Genomic DNA, 18,161 nt, shown 5'->3' on the forward strand with positions numbered 1-18,161 from the left:
CTCGTAGGATGGATGGACCTGGGTTTGTGTGAGACCCACTTAGCCCGAGCTCTGCTGCCTGTGGTCTGAAAGCTGTCACGGGATTTTACAGGAGTGTATGTATTTAGGGGATGCTTTTAAGGAGCTAATCGCGAGCTGCATCTGAAAGCTGGAAAAGGCTGCTTCTGCTGCTGCTGCTGCAGTAGCTGGTGCAGCAGGATGAATGTGTAAAGGACAGCTGCCCGAGCTGTGCCGGTGAGCCTCCCGTCCTGCTCTGTCTTCATTAACTGGAAGGATACAGAAGAAAACAGATGCACTAAGCAAGTGCCACACTGGCACACTGGATCTATCACTGTGTACCCTTCACTGTGGAAAATGGTCAACAAAGACATGAATGGATTTCCAGTCAAGAAGTGCTCAGCCTTTCAGTTTTTTAAAAAGAGGGTAAGATTTTATTTTAATTCTCTGTTTCTTTTTTTTTTTTTCCTTTTATCATTGCCTCATTTATTACTTTGCCAGAGCAGAGAGAAAGTCATTGAAGAAGGAAGGTGTTTTACACTGGTTTTACTCCTGCTGTAGTGAATCCATGGCATGGGCAGTTCTGCTGAGCACCAAGGGCAGTAGCAGTGCAGGTGAAGAGCAGCTGGGCAGGGGGGATGAGCTGGGGGACCGAAAGGCATTACGTCAGCACTCTTTGCTGTGGAATGTGTATCTCTGTCGCTGCTGACCCCAGGGCTTGACGCAATACAGCCAGCTATTCAGGCTGGGATAATGCACTCCAAAGCAGAGTGCAGGGATGTTGCAGCTTGTCTCTGACTTGCTCCTCCACATCCAACTGGATTATGACTCCCTCCACACCTTCCATTTACTTTTCTGAAGTGTGGGATTATCCAGATCCATTCTTCATCTCACAAAGTATGGGAAAAAAGAGAGCAAAGAAGCATTTGTGAGCTCAGGAAAATACTTCACAGCTTGTAATTTGCCTGTAATCATAATTAATGAAGGAGAAAAGAGTAAGACTGAGCTACACCTGGATTTGATTTTCTTTTATATTCTTTAACTTAGCCAGATATATCAGGATTTAGAAAATATTTGCTATGCATTTTATTTGATGATTTCCTCAAGGAAATGCAAGTGTAACTCTATCTCATCACTTTAGTTAGGTCCTTTCTCTTTCTTTGACTCTTTTCTAGTGACAATACTGCACGCTCTTTATTTAACTTGAGCAACAAAGTCATTTCCATGTGGCAGCAAGACAGGCATTCTGAGTAAGTCCGAGTAGAAGTGGACAGGAGAAGCAAAGCATCAGAGAGACTGTTAGCAGGGACTACACGATGGAAAGGATTTCCTGAGTGATTAAAACTACAACCCTCTCTTTAAACAGACTGGAGTAGGAGCAGATAAGCTGCTCCATTCACTCATTAGTTCATTCATTCATTCATCCCCATTCATTCTCTCTCTCCATTATACCAAGAATATGGTCAGTCCATTTAACCCTTCAGGCAAAGTAAATGAAGCCTACACCAGTAACTAATTTGTAAGCTGGGGTCAAACCCTTTTGGGCACCAAGACACCACATTTAAGGGCAGATGTGGAAAATACTGGCAGGGTCACTCAGAGGGAAAAAAGTGCAGTGTTAGCCAATGTTTGTTGTTTCCAAGGTTGTTTGTAGAAGCCTCAGACTGACAACCCAAACAGCACATAAATTCAGCCCATAAAAATGGTTCTCATTCCAAGATGGTTCTCATTTAAGTTCATTACTATTGGTACACGTATGTCTGATACTCAGCTCACCAGAAAGGTTTCTCTGGCCTTTTTTTAAATGGATTGAAGGTTTTAATATAATTGTATTCTTAAAGAGGAAGGTAACTGCTTGCAATTCCTGTATAAGGTTCCTGTATTGGCAATTGTCTTCTATCTCTGTTTAGAGCCACTGAGAAGTTACCACTGGAAATCTCTACCTAATTTTGTTCTACAAGAAGGGAAAATTTTGATTTGTGGGTTTTTTTCAGAACTACATTGATAATCAGTGGATTTTCAGTTGAAAGAGATTGTTAATTGTAATCATATTTGAAGAAACTGGCATACTGCTACAGTCCTGGACAGTAGATCAGAACAAATAGCTGTCTTTAGTTTCTGAAGGTTTCATTTTAACAGATGTTTCCTTTTTGCTATTGTGATGAAGGTAGATGAAATCAATAAAACCAATTTAGAGGCACAAAGAAGGGAATTCTCTCCCTATACATTTCTATCAATAGGTATCTCTGTTCATTGAAATTTCTCTTACCCCTCTTACCTTCCTTGCAGAATCCCCATTGTCCAATGTTAGTGCTTGAAACATGCACAAACAAAAAAAGCTACATGTTCATAATGTGTTGCTGGCTCCCAGCAATACATCTTGCATTTGCTGGACTGGTGGTGTACTGCATGTTAACTACTGGAGGACAGAGAGAGCTGACTCAAGAGTCAATTTGGTCCCCAGCCAGTGCCCTGGACACTCTGGCTGAACAACCACCAGAATCCCGTGTGTACAGAAGGACACTTACAAGGTTTCTTGGTCTGAGTGTAGCGTGTGGTAGAGTTGTTTGAGAGTTTGCATCACCACAGCACCAGTGCTCCATAACCAGCAACCCACTGGATGCATCCTACATCCAGAGTGAGAGGCAGGTCTTGCACTGGGGAGTTCAGCAGTCCTGGCTTCAGGGTGAGGTGTTGCCATCCCTCTTTACTGACAGAAACCCAGAGAAGGAGATTTGTTATCTGGGTAGGTGTCTCCCAGATCACCAGCAAGGTCTATGATGAAACAAAGGATGGGGCTCAGATCTCTAGTTTGAAATCACTGTGTCTGTCTCCTCAGAATCTCACATAGCTAGTAGAGGCGTTTTCCAAGTCTAATTCTAGAAAATCCAAATCAATGGAGATTAAAACACCCTAAATTTGGGGAAATGCTACTATTTTTTCAACTCAGATTTTTTTTTAAGAAAGTGCTATTGTTTTCATTTTCCATTGAGCCTTATCTTTTCGTTAAATTGCAGTCCTCTTTGTTGCTGTGTCCAAGAGTGCAGAAAGGACTGGCAGAGCTCTGTGGGTTTAGACTAGGCTGAAAATGCATTCAAATGTTGACTTGAATTTGAGAACCAGGTTTTTTTAAAGCCTGGCTTATTCTCTGATAATAACGCACTGACCCTCTGGGATGCTGCCTGCTGTGTCAGATGATTCAGGGTATGGGCTAATCATGTCCAGAGGTCAGAGAACAGGAAGGAAAGGCTGAAATTAAAAGGCAGCACACTTAATTAACATAAAAGGGGAAAGAGAAACTATTTGTTTTGCAGAATAGCCTGGAGCACTCATTTCTGGCAGGGTTGGAACAATGAAATAGGGACTTCATCCACTTAAAATGGGTGCAGCTTGGAAGAAAACCAATGGATTTACAATGCCTGTCTCTTTGTTGCAAGAGGTGTAACAAGTAATTATGCTTAGGATCAGAAGTTTTAATAGTTAAATATTGCCTTTTAGTTCTGAAATCAAATCTAAAAATCTAAATCTAAAAAGAGGAAGGGAGAGAAGAAGATGGGTCGTATATAGGTACGGGGGGGAAACAGAAGTCACATCCCTCCATTGTGAGGGGCTTGCAGGTCTCATCCTTCAAAGCTGTGCAGGATTACCCACAGAGCAAGACCCTTCCCATTCAAAAGATCATTGAATGTGGTAAACCTACAAATATGCTATTTCTCTTTGGCCAGCAGGATATCCCAGGGCAGAGGGGCTTTTGGTTTTCACCTACTGCCACCTCTGCCAGACGGTTTTTAGCAAGTCGGGATTTGTGGTACTTGCACTGCCTCTTCTCTTGCACTGACCTACCTTATAAAGATTTTGGATAGTATTTTACAACACATGAACTCCTTCATATCAAAATAACTTGCCATGTCATATATCACAAGAGAAACCAACATGGTTAAAGTATGCATCAATGGTGATGAACTGTCCCTGCCACTTTAACACTGTACTCATGATATGGTAATGTCAGTGAATATGGAAATTCATTATCCTCTTAGGTCTGGACCAAGACCAAATACAAATTTATTCAGAATGTGAAGAAGATAAATGACTGATAAATGGGAGAAGAAATAGCTGGCTTCCATAAAAGGGAGGAAAAAAAGGAAACAGGGCATGTCTTAGAGAGGAAGTTTATTGCAGGGATTAAGGATTTGCTAGTCTGAAACCTGATAAGGGAAGGAATATCCATAATCCTTTTTCTCTGAGAAAATTTACATTAATTAGCAATTTAGGTCAAGCTAAAGTGAATGCACAAAAAGGAAGAGAAAATACCAACCTTTATTTCTATGCAGTTTTTTCAAATAAGTAGTTTGAGGAAGCCATGCCTTTCTCCTTTCTAGGTTGATACTTTATGGCACACATACCAGCAGCTTTCTCCATATACAAGCTGAAGAGACTAACTCATAAACATCATCATGCATGAAGATGACAGCTGAGCCTGCATTAGAGCTCAAGGCAATCCGTGGCTGAGGGGACTGCAGAATTACCTGAATACCATTTTTAGGGCTACAGTAATTTAGTGATACAGAAAACCCTTGAATGCCCTTCCAGCTGACTTCCTATAGATTATGCTCCCTCTGGTAGATTGTGCTGTGGAGGGACTGCTCTCTGCTCTGCCACTTTTACAGGTCTAGAAATTAATTTTAGGGCTGGAGTTACTTTTATTTAGGGTAATTGTGAGCTTACCTAGAAGAAAATAAGTGAGAGACAAAGCTGACTGTACCTTAGGAAATTCTCAGCTTTATATGGGATGAATGATTATACTGCTTCTTTTCTTAGCTGCTTGGGTCAATGTCACAAAAGTACATAAATTTTAAAGCTGATTTCCAGAGACAAGGATCCTGCTTGACTGCAAACGGGGCAGAGACTTGCCACAGCAGAGACATTTTTTCCCATCTCACTTGTTCTGTGTAGAGAAGTGCTGAGCATCCATGGCTCTTCTTAGCATCAGCCAAAGCTGTGAGCACCCAGCCTTGCCCACCACAGCCCCAAATGCCTTTATCAGTCTATAGTTTGAGCACTGCAGACCACGACTGCCATGGGGCTTTAAGGTAACTGAGGTGAAGGTGGCCATATATCTCTATCAGGCTTCAAGCCTGCTACAGAAACTCATTGAGCTGACCAATAATTCTCTTGTCTTTTGTCTATCAACTGTTTTCTGAAAAAGCCTATTAAGGAAACACATGGGATGAAATATGAGAATGGGTGATAAACTGTGTAAGGCCCCAGTACTGGTTTTCCATAAAAAACACTTTGTTTCGTTCTGTCTCCCCATTAAACCCCGATGAGCTTTGGGTCAGGATCACTGCCTACATTTTGGTTTTCAGCTAATATACAGGAAAAGATTTATGAGACAAAACTGGCAACATCTAGACAAGCAGGTATCTGTGAGTCCCTTGTTCAAAACTAAAATATGAAAGTGTTGTTAAAACTCAAGTATAAAAGCTTGGAATAAAATTAATAAAAGAAAAAAGAAATAGGGAAGTATAGAGGAATGACAGCAGACTGAGAGAAAAGGAAAGAAAGAAGGAAAAAAGATCTAAAGAGAGAATAATCTTCTTATTTCTTATTCCTTTCTCCCTCCTCTAACCTATTTCTTTCTCTTTCATAAAAAATGTAATACTAGAAAGCACATCCACACTCTTCAAGCTTGAACTCCTTTCCTTAACATGTCTTGTAATTCCTACCACAAATTTGTCAAGCTAATGCTTGAGATTGCCCAGCTCTCTTCCAGTTTTGGAAAATTTACTCTGCTTGAAAATTTAGAAATCCTCCTCTCATTTTCAGCCTAGTTTTACACATGGCCAATTTATTACTATTTGCTCTTCTACTAACACAAAGCAACAATTTACACAGCTCTTGCCCTTCCCTCATATACACAACCACTGGTGTATTTGTAGAGAGTAGTCATTTCTTCTTTCAGCTGTATTTGTCTAAGCTAAATAAGCCAACTTCCTTTAGACTCTTCCTTTAGGATAGAATTTCCATTGCCCAGTACCTCTAGCAGACAGAGGCAGCTGTCATATTTGCTGGCCAAGAGATCTCTTTGGAGTTACCAAAGCACCCATATATTCCCCTTTCAAAGTTCTTTCTCATGGAGTCAGCTACACACTTCTAATCTCTATCCCACTCTTCTCCTCCCACTCTCGTCCTCTTTTGCTGAGCAGATCTAGGTGTCACTGGCAAATTTTATGAGCACAAGCCTAGGTTCTGTATCAAATCCATCTCCAGTAGTAATGTTCCTCTTCACAATACACTTTCAGCTTGTTCCTTTATCTAATGATTATTTTTGTAAGACTATTCTTACTCTCCATTTTAATTTATTTCCCCTACGTTATCACTGTGTTACTGAGTTACCAAAGACCATATGGGTTATCTTGTCTGCATTTTCATCATCAAAGGAAGACATCAGGCAAGTTTGGCATACTGTTAAATGCATGTTGAATATGATCTCATTTTCTACTGAACTCTTTAAAATTTGCTCTCTCTTCAGATGTGGTAAGTTTCGTTTCTGTTCACATAGTCCCATAATGTTTTTTCTTCTATGCTGTACTTCAGTGTCCTCCAGTGTCCACCAGTGTCCTCTGGAAAACTCAGAGGAATAATTCATCTAAAGAATTACCTTTTATCTCACCTTGCTCTTTCTGAGAAATTGACTTCTTTCTTTTTGTAATTTCAGATTCTGACTGGATTTTTCCAGGCACACTCACAGCTCCTCTACCACTTTCAGGTCCTCATTACCCACCATCACTAAAATCAAATAGCAATGGGGGGAGGATCCTTTGAGAGCCTGCTCTGGCTCATTCCTTTCAAGATCAGATTAGATATTGCTTGAGCCTGAAGAGTGCTTCGGTCTGCCTTCATTACATGCCTTCTGAGCTGAGCAAGGCTTCTGTCTGGGGAAGGGCCAGCTGTGAGATCTCCCACTCTTCTGCCAAGTGCATATTAACAGTGTTTTAAATGCCACAGAGTCTGGAGTTGAATCCTTAGAGTAATCCTACCCCAGACACAATGTTGTCACTGCTATCATAACTCAGCTCAGCAGCCTTAGTATCATTTACCCTTAGTCTAAACATCCAAATTGTCAGAAAAACATTGTGATGTAAGAAAATGTCAGCAAGAAGAACAGCACAGAGGGTTTTGGACCTTTAGTTGTGTGGTAAGAGGTGATGCAAACTGAGATACTGAGAAAACAGATAGCTGTGTCTGCTGAAAAATCAATGTGATTCCTCAGCCAAATGGGGAGATTGATAAATATGATCTACAGGGGCTGGGAAGGACTAGAGTTTGCAGCAACTCTGTGTATATGTTACCCTATCTGCAAACTAAAGACATGGCTTTGATGAGGGTTACAAGCTCAGGGGAGGGCAAGGTCTGTATCCACAGAGAAAGGAATTGGAGAACCAAAAGCAAGGAGAAAGCTTGTATCCTTCTAACAAATTGGCTGATGTAAAAAAGGAGAAAACAGAAGGACAAGAACCATCTCTGCAGAAAAAAACATGTAAATGGAGTTGCTAAAGCAGTGGAAAACCAAGCAAGAGCTAAACCAGCAAAACAGTGTTGCAAAATCAAATCAATAACGCAGATTTTTTTTTTCTCTTTTCTAAATAGCATGTTATCACAAAATAATTGTTAGTGGTTGTTATTTACAACAGTTGCTTTATAGCAAGATGATTAAATATAGGGAGTAAGAAAACAATAGCTCCAAAAGCAATAAATTTTGATGTTTATTGAAGACTATGCACTGAGAGATTTACAGATCAGCTCACAAGCAATTAACCAAGACTCAAAATAGCCTTACAAGGTAGAATAATCTTACCCATTTCACAGGTAAGTGCACAAAGAGAAAATCGGTATCTCAGTCAGACAAATTCACAGACAAGACAAAAGTTACTCTTTGTTTCCTGACCCCTACTGTAAGTTTCCACCACTAAAATAAAAATTTCCTTTTTCTGAAAAAGCAGCAGCAAACATCTGATGGGGTTTGCTGTGGCTGAAATTTATGCAGTCATTTTAAGCAGCTTAACAACACCAGCACCAAAATAATTTTTTTCAAGTGGTCAGAAGTGTTTAATACAGTCTTGCTGACATGGCAGTGGCATCAGAAGATGCTAGATACTGTGTTAAGTTGAAAAGCTATTATTTCCAGTCTACTCAGCTCATCAAAAAATTGCAAAAGAAAAAAGCATGACAAATTGAGATTCTGCCTGCCCTGCAAAGCCAAGAGTGCCAAGGGGCATGTTTGTGTTATAAGTGTCTTCCAGCATGACCAAGCCTGTTCCCATACTGTGGCGCATCAGGAAATGCCTGAAGAGGTGACAGCCTGAGACTGGAGCCCCTTGTGCTCCATAACCCAGCGCTTATTTTGAAGCCAAATGCTTGAACTGCAGGTCAACAATAAAAATTTAGGTGTATTGCAAAAGATTTTACCAAAGAATAGGTCCATAAAATGGCTTGAAATTCTTTCCATGCTAATTAATTAACTAACATTAGTGAAAAAAAAATATAGTTCTTTCAGTATCTTTTGTTTTCTGAAAAGATCCTTGCATTATTCTATTGAAAGACTGTTAAACCTTAACAGCCCAACTGTAGGTAAGTTGGAATTTGAATAATGATAATTTATTACTTGCTTTAAAATTAATGACATTTTGAAGCACATTGACATTGTTTGGCACACTGTGATTCATGCAAAACTTTGGATCCCACATTCCTTAAAGGTCAACTTAAAGGAGGGCTCCTTGCAAGGACAGTCATTATAACATCAACTTTTCTGGTTGGAGTGTTAGACTAAACCTCTATGCTATGAGAACAAAGTCACTGTGGGAATCCTCTGTGTAAAACCTTTCTTACTGTTAGGCTGTGATACAAAGAATAACTGTAAGAAAAAGCATGTGAAGAGAAGATAATGGAAAGTAATGTTGGAGGAGGACAGCCTGTGATATACAAGCCAAAGCAATCTTTAACTCAGTAGTGTGACCTTTTCTTCTTATGCCAACAGACTGGAGGTGTGATTAAAATCACATCTGCTGCGCCAAGTTTTGTGTTCAGTTTGCATCCTGGCTCCATATCATCATCTCTCCTGCTCCACGGACACCCTGTCCCTTTATACAGTGTTACCACTGACTTCTGATTGATTTTCGTTCATCTCAGAAACCAGTAGACAAAGTTAAATAATACCCAAGCCTTTTTATTTATGACTACTAGTCAGGGATGGTCTTGAACTCTCAAAAAAAAGATGAACATGAATGCTGCTTAATGCTTAGCAGCTCTGTAGATGGGCATCCTAAAGATGCAGCCTTCATCCAGAGGTATCTCTAACACCACCACAACCTTTGGGGAGGTGGAGAGGCAAGAAGTAGCATAGTCATCAGGAGAGGATTTAGAGTCTCTCTTCATTATCTTGGCCCTGACACTTCTCTTTTAGCTCCTGCATTTCAGTTTGACAGTGTCTCCCCAGTGCATAATATCAGGAGTTATGACACATGTGGTAGAGGTGGGAGATGTATATTTTTGATAAGGAGATTGTGAGATTTGATTCACCCTGTCAGAAGCATCCATTAGTGTCCATTCTTTCCTAAGCCTGTAGTGTCCCTGCATGCACCTCCCACCAGCTTCCTAGTTCCCTGTGACAGGAACAGGTCTCATTTTAAATTCAAATGTTCCTGTATTTTTTATATATCTTCTTTTGTGCTGCCTTTTTTTTTTTTTTTTTTTTTTTTTTTTTTTTTTTTTTTTTTTTTTGCAAAGAGAGCAAAGGTGACTCCTCTGGGATATCTTGCTTGGACTAAATAAATTATTTCCTCCTCTATTTAAGATTAATTAAGAAATGTTGAAGGAAAAAAAGGTCAGAGCTACTCTGAGATTGCTCATTCCATTCCCCAATTACTCTGTATATGCTAAGCCTGAAAGAGCTGTAATTAGATATGAGACAAGCCTGATGAGGTTCTCTTTCTGTGCAGTTCCAAGCACACTGGCAGTCCTCCAGAAGTTAAATTTGTAAATAAATCATCTCCTTTCACCAAATTTCTTCTGTTCATCATACTTCTCCGTTTTTTCTCTCCAAGGACTAACCAACCTGGACCTTTCCCATGTATTAGCCTGTATACTGAATAGGCCTAGAGATATCATTACAGAGATGTAGGGAGATATTGCTGCTTCTCTATTGCAAACTGCTAGAGTCCAGCCTAGCAGTGTGCTTTGTGAGGCTCTTGGAGTAACTGCTGTGAGCCTTGGAAAACCCCAGCAGCTTCTGCACCCAAATATCTTTGCAGATGTCTGTGTTTGTATGGGATCCAGACAACCACACTGGGTTTCTCCAGTGTAGTTATGCCACCTAAAAACTAGTTCCCATGCCCTAGCAGGTGTGCCACATGCCCAGGCTCTCTGCCAGTGAGAGAAATGAGCCACAGGATGGAAAGGGGCTGAGATTGGTACATTTGCTGCTTTTCCAAATGTTGTCTTCAGTGAAGAAGTTACCAGCCAAGTCCACAATGCTAGGCTGTGGTCTGATTTCCCTTATTTCATGGTCACATTACTAGGAAAACTTCAGTCCATTTAAAAACCTATCTGTCTCAGGTATTTTCTCCTTCTACTTGCCTTCCTCAATTCTGTTTGCTTTAAGACAAGTAGTACTTCTTTCTCCATGTCACTTATTCTCTGACACAGTAATTTATATTGGTGACTAGGAACCCTGTAAAAGGATTTACACACCAACTTGAAACCATGTAAATCATCCTACCTGCAGGGTATTTTTAACATTTTCTCTGATGTCATAATTATTGTTTAACCTGTTTGGCATTGAACCCTCAAAAAATGTTGGCATTCTCAGAGGAAAAATGTGTTAGCTTCCAGTAGCTTTTGCCCAAAATGACTTCAGAATATTTATTTTTAATTTGCAAGAGTTAAGCAGAAGAAAAACCACACATAACCAAGCATATGGAATAAGAGGCTCAAAACAAGCTGCCTCAGTCACAGTCTTCCCAAAACCAACAACCTACACGTGGGAGACTCCAACCCACAAGCTGATAAGTCAGCATTGATGACTTACACTTTAGCTCGTGTTTCTAAAACAAAGATCTTTATTGCCATGGTCAAAGTGAAGACCACAAGGAATAAAAGTGCTGGGTAATATGTTTCTTGTGTGTGTGAGTGTGCCCCTGGAAAAATACTAAGCTAAGAAAGGAAATAATGTAAACAGCAGCAAGAAAGCCTCCCTTGTTTCGTACTTCTTGAGTGTGTCTGGTTTGCATCTGTTACTACGTTTTTTTCACTTAAGAACACTTATTTCTTTAATACATATGAATGACTGGTCTTGACTGGCAGTTTGAAAATGTCTTTACTCTGATTAGCCTTACTTTTTGTCTGTACATAGCCTTTTTTAAAACCATATTTCTCAAGGTATTTTAAAGCATGAGCAAAAACAACACATGGAACAATTTATTGAAATGCCAGGCAGGTTTGACAGGTGCAGGAGAAATTGCTTAGTTTCACAAATTGAAACAGCTGCAGTTTTACAGGTGATGAAATTGCAATGGGATGGGGTTTCACATTTGTTAGTTCATCTTGTGTTTGCTGTTTTGTTTTTGAAGCATTGAGTCACTTCCCCCTCTCCAAGGAGGACTCATAAGACCTATTTCTCAAGTGGAGGTGGCATCTAGTCACCACAGAGCGAGGGGAAGCCTGGCAAAATTCAAACAGATTTCAGAGTAGATTGAAATGTAACTAGAAAATAATAGTTTTCTCCTCATGGGACTACAAATAAATGTTGCTTTCAGCTTTTGGAACAGGAAATGCTATAAATGTTTGATCCACATTTCAGATAGCCTGAGCTAAGATTTCATTACATATCTCTAAAGAATATAATGCACAGAAAATTTTGAATCATTAACCAACAAATGTTAATCTTGTTAGAGTCTCTTGTATCACAGAGGTTTACTTTCACTCTGTGCAATTGCTAGAGGAAGATGTATGTTTTATTTTCAAATTACCCAGGACTGTATGTTCTCCTACAGCAACAGAGTATGTATCAAGTGGTCTGCTTTCCATAAGTTAGTTTTCATTATCCTAGTGGGGAAGACAATAGATGAAAATCAGTGAATTATCTTAACAGAGTTGGTCACATTTGGCAGTGAATTAATTTGTCAAAGCACTTGAACTATAATTCCTGCTCCTAGCTTAAATCTCTGCTGATGATGGTGTTTTAAGTCATAAGTTCTTGTATGGTTCAGAATAAAATAATCTTTTAGATCCTGATGGAAATTTATTGGTGTCTTGCACACTGCATCTCAGCTGGGATGCCATTTAGGAATGGCTAATTTGAGTGATGGGGATTTTCTATTTCTTCTCAAACACTATTCTTAGCAAAGGAAAATTGTCCACTAGAAAAAGCTAGGAAAAGAAATGGTGGATATTTTCCTGAAAGATATGCCTTCGAGCAAACGCATTGCATGGGCCTGTGAGCAACCTGGTGGAGTGGAAGGTGTCCCTGTCCATGGCAGAGGGTTGAGAAGTAGAGGATCTTTAAGGTTCTTTCCAACCCAAACCTATTCTACAGTTGTACTAGTCTATGTTTCCTTTGACTTGGAACAGAAAAGCAAAGGCATTTGCCTTGTCACTGCTGCCCAGTCTGACAGATGACAGGATCACCCCAGCATGTTCAAGTGGGGATTCTGACCAAGGCTGTGGCAGCCTTCTCCAAGGCACTGCCATGCCACATGCCACATGGGCCTGCATGGGCTGCTAAAGTCCCTGATGCCAGGTCCAGCCCAGCCTTGCCTGGCACAGGAGCTGATCTGTGAAAAACTATTGTCATCTTTCGTTGGGAGCCGCTTTGGAGTAGTGCAGCTTTCTAAGGTATATGGTCTGTCTCACAGCTCTGGGAATGTTTCGGCATGTCTGTCTCACACGCCTAGAAGGACCAGGAATTCTAAATCAGATCATCTAGTGGTCCTGGTTGCTTTAAAGGCTGACAAAAAATTAGGATGCTGTGCAAAGTTATATAACAAATTAAAAGGGTCACCTTCTGCCAAATCAAAAGGAGATTAGCGAAGTGCAGTATTAGGCTCAAATTCAAATTAGGAAAGTTATTAATTTCAGGCCACACGAAGTATGCTTCCCTGTTTTGACAGTATGAAGCTTTTAAATAGCTAAGGATGACTGTTGAATGGGACTTGGTGCTGTAACCAGTCATCCATAGTGTTCTGCCACTGCAGTCATTATTCTTGCACTGCAGTTAAACTTTATAATGCTCGGCTGTTTCATCCCAGAGTACTGAAGGATGCAAAATAATTGTTGCATCAGGAAACTCAGAAGGAGAAAAAGTACACTGAGGTATCTTTGTTTTGCCTGGACTTTTTCATTCACCTACCTTTGCTGCCCATTCACATCCAAACATGCATTCCCTGGCTCCTGTGCCTGGATCAGATGCTCACAGTACCCTGCAGACTGATTTGAGGCTTTGACTAATAGATGTGGGATGTGGTGTTTATCAGAGCAGGAGTTAAAATAAACGTTGCCTGGGTTTACTGACAATTGGCTTTGCTCACATAAAACAGAGAATAGAGAAGAGAAGGTACCAGTGGGCAGCCTCGGACTATTTGGATAGGATTTAGGGTTGTATTGTTTGTGTTGTTTTTATTTGATCTCGATGAAAAGCACTTTTAACTTGGTAGCCTGGAAAGATTAGACTTGCACATACACAATAAACCCCATTTTGTTTTGTTTTCCTCTTTGACATAATAGGCAGAGGGTGTTTATACACCAGAATGGACAGTGAATCTATTGTTTCATCTCGTGTAGTAACAAGTGCCATCAGTGCTTGCAATTGATCCAAGAGCTCTTACCTGATTCCAACACAGCAGTTATTTATTTATTTATTCACAAAGAAAAGAATCCCACTACACTAACTATTGTTGTCAAGGATAATATGGGAGGAAGCAAGAGAGGAAAATCTTAAAGGGTGCCTATTCAGTTGTTATGATTTTTTTGGTGCCACATTACAAACAAATCAGTTTGAGGGCACAGCAAAAGTTAATTTATCTAACAATGTGTGATGTGTGTTTTACAGACTTTCTCCTGTGCTACTGGAGCTGGCAAGAGCTTTCCCACTTACTGGAATGGGGAAATCAGCCAGGCAGTTTTCTGTGTGCTCATTAGGACTGGTTATTTGCATTACGGGTGTGTTTAAATTTTCTGCTGGTCTTCGTGCCTTGACTTACATGATTTACAACTTGTTCGGCAGGAATATTTAAACCCATTTAAATAGGAGGATTCCAAATTCCTTGAGTCATTTTGGTACCCATCATCTTTTGGGATTCGTGCCTGAATGCAGTCACATGTTGACACGTTTTTTTTTTAAGAATCTTGCCTTTGCTGGCTTTCTTCTGTGGCCTGGAGACATGTCATTCATATTTAAGATCATAAAAATCTGCATTATTTACTTCATGTGTTGACACTGCAAGTGATGACAACAACAAATACTGAAAAATTTGCTATTTCCCTAGATAGATCTGATTTCTGTCAGATGCTCTATTTTCCCCTGTTTTGCATTACTAAAGTGTGTTGGGGCTCCTGTGCAGAACATTGTGATTCCCTGCACTTCTCCACCCTGGGCTGTGGCAAATTTGTCCTTCCCTAGGTCTCCCTCACATGCAGGTAACATTTCTCCTGGCACATTTGGAAAGCTAAGCTCTCAATGAATCCAGGCCATGTATAGCCAGGCTTGGACAGAAACAATGTGGTCTGCTATTTGGCCTCGGTCTGCTTTTTAGCGAGCAGCTTCTCGGCTTTGCAGGGAAAGCAGCAAATGATGACTATGCAGCGAGTTGCCCTTCACTTTCCCTTTTAAAATAAAATGTGATTATTAATCAACAAAGTGATGTGTCTCAGGGATCCGCAGGGGAAAAAAATAGCTCGAGGTGATTTGACAAACTGATTCTTTTGCTGTGCCGCATTTCCCATGGGACATGACAAATTAAATGTCAGAGCCAGCTAGAGAGTAGTGCTATATCTCAGTCGGGGCATTAATCAGCCTGCCTCTCGTTTACCACTTTCCACTTAAGTAGATGACTGTATACAGTGTGAACAATGGAGCTTTTCATCCCTAATCTCCCTAATTGTAATTTAAATAGGTTTTCTGACAGTCGCCCTCAAGACTGCAGGGGAGATGATTCCAAGAGCTCCGTGTCCACCTCGGGTTTACATAATGGATGAAAATTCAAATCCTTGCCCAGGGTGCAATTAGATAACGTCAGGAAAAGGAAAGAAGGGATCAGATGAACGGCAATGGGAGAAGGAGAAATGTACATTTGATATCACAGGGAGGCAGAACTAAAACACAGGCACATACACTGACCTAGATCACAGTCAATGCATTTGATATTGGCCAGTAGGGAAAAGAATATCCAGAGACTTTGCAATGCAACATGTAGAGTAAAGGAGAGCTGACTAGGAGCCAAAATAACCCATCAACTGATGCAAACAAACTTTCATGAAGAATGAACATTTAAGTATAGAAAATCTCAAGGGCACAGAGTGGTTTATTCCAATCCCTGCCCCCCCAAAAAAAAGAAAAAAAAAAAAAAGAAAATAAAAAGAATTTTAAAAAGCCCATCCAAAGTTTCAGAGGGAGAAAATGCTGCTGTACACAGCACATGGTTGCACAGGCTGTCAGATTACATTTGATACTATTGTGTTGACGGGTATGATGTTTCATTGAGAACTGCCCGATAATACTGGCCCTCCAAGCTGTTTTTCCCACAGTTTCCCTCAAGCCATTCCACCATTCAGTTTATACTCAGTCCTCAGAAAATGTCTGCGATTTTAGATGTCTAACGGCCTATCAAATTTGTCTACAAACTTATGCCTTCTTTCTTTCACATTAATATTACTCCAGGATATGTATCTTCCCACCCTATTGCCAAACCCTGCTGAAATCCATGGTCTGTATCAGGCACTGGGGCTTAGTGCAGTGAAGTGACTCCCACATCCACAAACGGCCTAATCCTGCAAGACATTATGTCCCTGCATAACCTGCCTTTTCCTTTCCCATGTATTCATCAGTTTTGAAAGTCAAGTATTCAGCTGTGAAGCCAGAAAAAACCTTGTCTCATCCTGAGAAGCACTATGTTTTTCAGAGTCTCCAGAGACAGAGAGGATGCTCCATGGTGGCCACTGGTGCTATCAGCATCTTTTTTCCTCTGAGCAAAAGCCACACCTTTATCGGTAGTGGCCCTGGAGAACAGGCTGGTGTTTCTCTCATGGAAAATATTTCTCATGATTACAGTGATGGGGACTGGCTTATGGATAGCTGATTAAAGTGTAAAATGTGCTGAGTTGACTGATACCATTGACAATGGAGCCATATGAAATTAAAAGCTGTATCTGTTTACTATTACATAACAGGAAAAGCCAGGAGTGAAAAAAACCCAGGAACTTGGCAAATCTCATTTAATCACATCTGGCAATTTTCAGGTCTGAGATTATCACTGCTGGATATCATGTTTTTAGAAAGTAAAGCAAACAAAGAAACTTGAGCAAACAAAGGTCAGAAAATAAAGAGCCTTTAAAAAAATACTTCTGCACCTTTCAGCAATGCTACAGACCATGCTTGGGAAAAGGGTATTTAGAGCTGTTATTTAACAACAGCCACACTTCAGTTTTGTTTGGGATTAATGAAACGTGGCTACATACTAGAAGGGTGCACAACACTTTGAACTTGCTTTTCTTGGAAGAACAGGGAAAGTTTTCATCAATTTTGTTTGTTGTCATTACAAGAAATGCCAAAGAGCTTTGACTAATTCCAAAGGTGCTTTGGTGGTCTAACAAAACCAGCAACAGAAAAAAACTCTAAAACCTGACAGGGTAGAGAAGTGTTTATTCCCAGTCATGAAAGTCTGTGAGTGTGAGGTTGACTGCATTTGTTCCAAATAATTTGTTCTACCTCAGTAATAAATAATAACAAAAAGAAAGTAAAATTTTCATTTGACTTGAAAATGCGAAATTTTTGATTTGGAAAAGTCAGAATTATTTGCTTTGACAACCTCAAAACTCTTTCTTTTCAGAAATTATTCAGATGAGTGGTTATACTAAAGCTCATCAGGTTTCACATATAATTTTGGTAAATTTTCTTTCTCTTGCTTTGCATTTTTCTTCCTCTCCAAGCAAGGCAAGACAAGGGTTCTCTGAAGCATTTTGAATTAGCTTCTAGCTAATAGCAGTAAGGCAGCATTTGACAAATCTCAAGCCTGTCTGCACTAATGGGTACAGTTGATCTCTTGGTCAGCCTTAGAAAGCATCAAGAGGCACCACTGTCCATCTGCACAGGCATGTAGTAGAAGTAATTTCCAGCAGATATGATTTGTTGATGAGAAGGCACAAAGAAACAATAGTCATGATGGGGCAGGAGACACTAGGAGCTCTTACTGTTCTGCTCAATCCTACTTGGATTATTTCAGACGCACTTAGAAAGTCTGCTGCTGATACTTTGTAATGGTGGATGAAATTGCTTGAGGAGATTAAAGAGCCTTGACTTGAAAACAAAAGTACAGAAATCTTAGGAGGAAGTTCAGAACAGAATTGCTTCCTGCAGTTAGGAGCAGGCTCTAGTTTATTTACTCATAGATTGATATCATGGTATGAATAAAAAAGTAATGTATTTGAATAATCAAATACTCCTTACAGTGCCATGAGATACTGTGGTATTTGAGCACTGGGGAGACCTTAAAGGACCTTCAGGTACCAGAAGGGGCCCTACAGGAAATCTGAAGAGAAACTTTTTACAAGTGCAAGTAGTGACAGGACAAGGAATGACTTCAAGCTGAAAGAGGTTTAGATTAGCTACTAGCAAGAAATTTTTCACAATGTCAGTGGTGAGGCACTGGAACAAGTGGCCCAGAGAAGTTGTGGATGCCCCATCCCTGGAAGTGCTCAAGGCCAGTTTGGATGGGGCAGGGAGCAACTTGGTCTAGTGAAAAGTGTCCCTGCCCACAGCAGGGGGATTGGAACTAGGTCATCTTGAGGGTCCATTCCAACCCAAGCCATTCTGTGATTCCATAATCATATAATGCCGTAAACAGCAAACTGCCACTTGTTAATTTGTCAAGTCACAAAAGAAACTCTGAGAAATT

At 40.2% G+C, this 18,161-nt stretch overlaps 1 protein-coding gene across 1 annotated transcript in view; it reads left to right on the forward strand.

The window, feature by feature from the left end:
- The first annotated feature begins 311 nt into the window (after positions 1 to 311).
- The window catches only part of SGK1 (serum/glucocorticoid regulated kinase 1), a 69,526-nt gene continuing 51,676 nt past the window's right edge, over positions 312 to 18,161 (forward strand). Inside the window, exon 1 of the mRNA XM_085055896.1 lies at positions 312 to 423. Within this exon, the coding sequence (XP_084912022.1) occupies positions 355 to 423 (69 nt within the window). The 5' untranslated portion in view covers positions 312 to 354. The remainder of the gene's footprint in view (positions 424 to 18,161) is intronic.

The sequence above is a fragment of the Lichenostomus cassidix genome, chromosome 3, assembly GCF_008360975.1.
Source record: "Lichenostomus cassidix isolate B80296 chromosome 3, HeHo_3.0, whole genome shotgun sequence".
In the NCBI taxonomy this organism is placed as follows: domain Eukaryota; kingdom Metazoa; phylum Chordata; class Aves; order Passeriformes; family Meliphagidae; genus Lichenostomus; species Lichenostomus cassidix.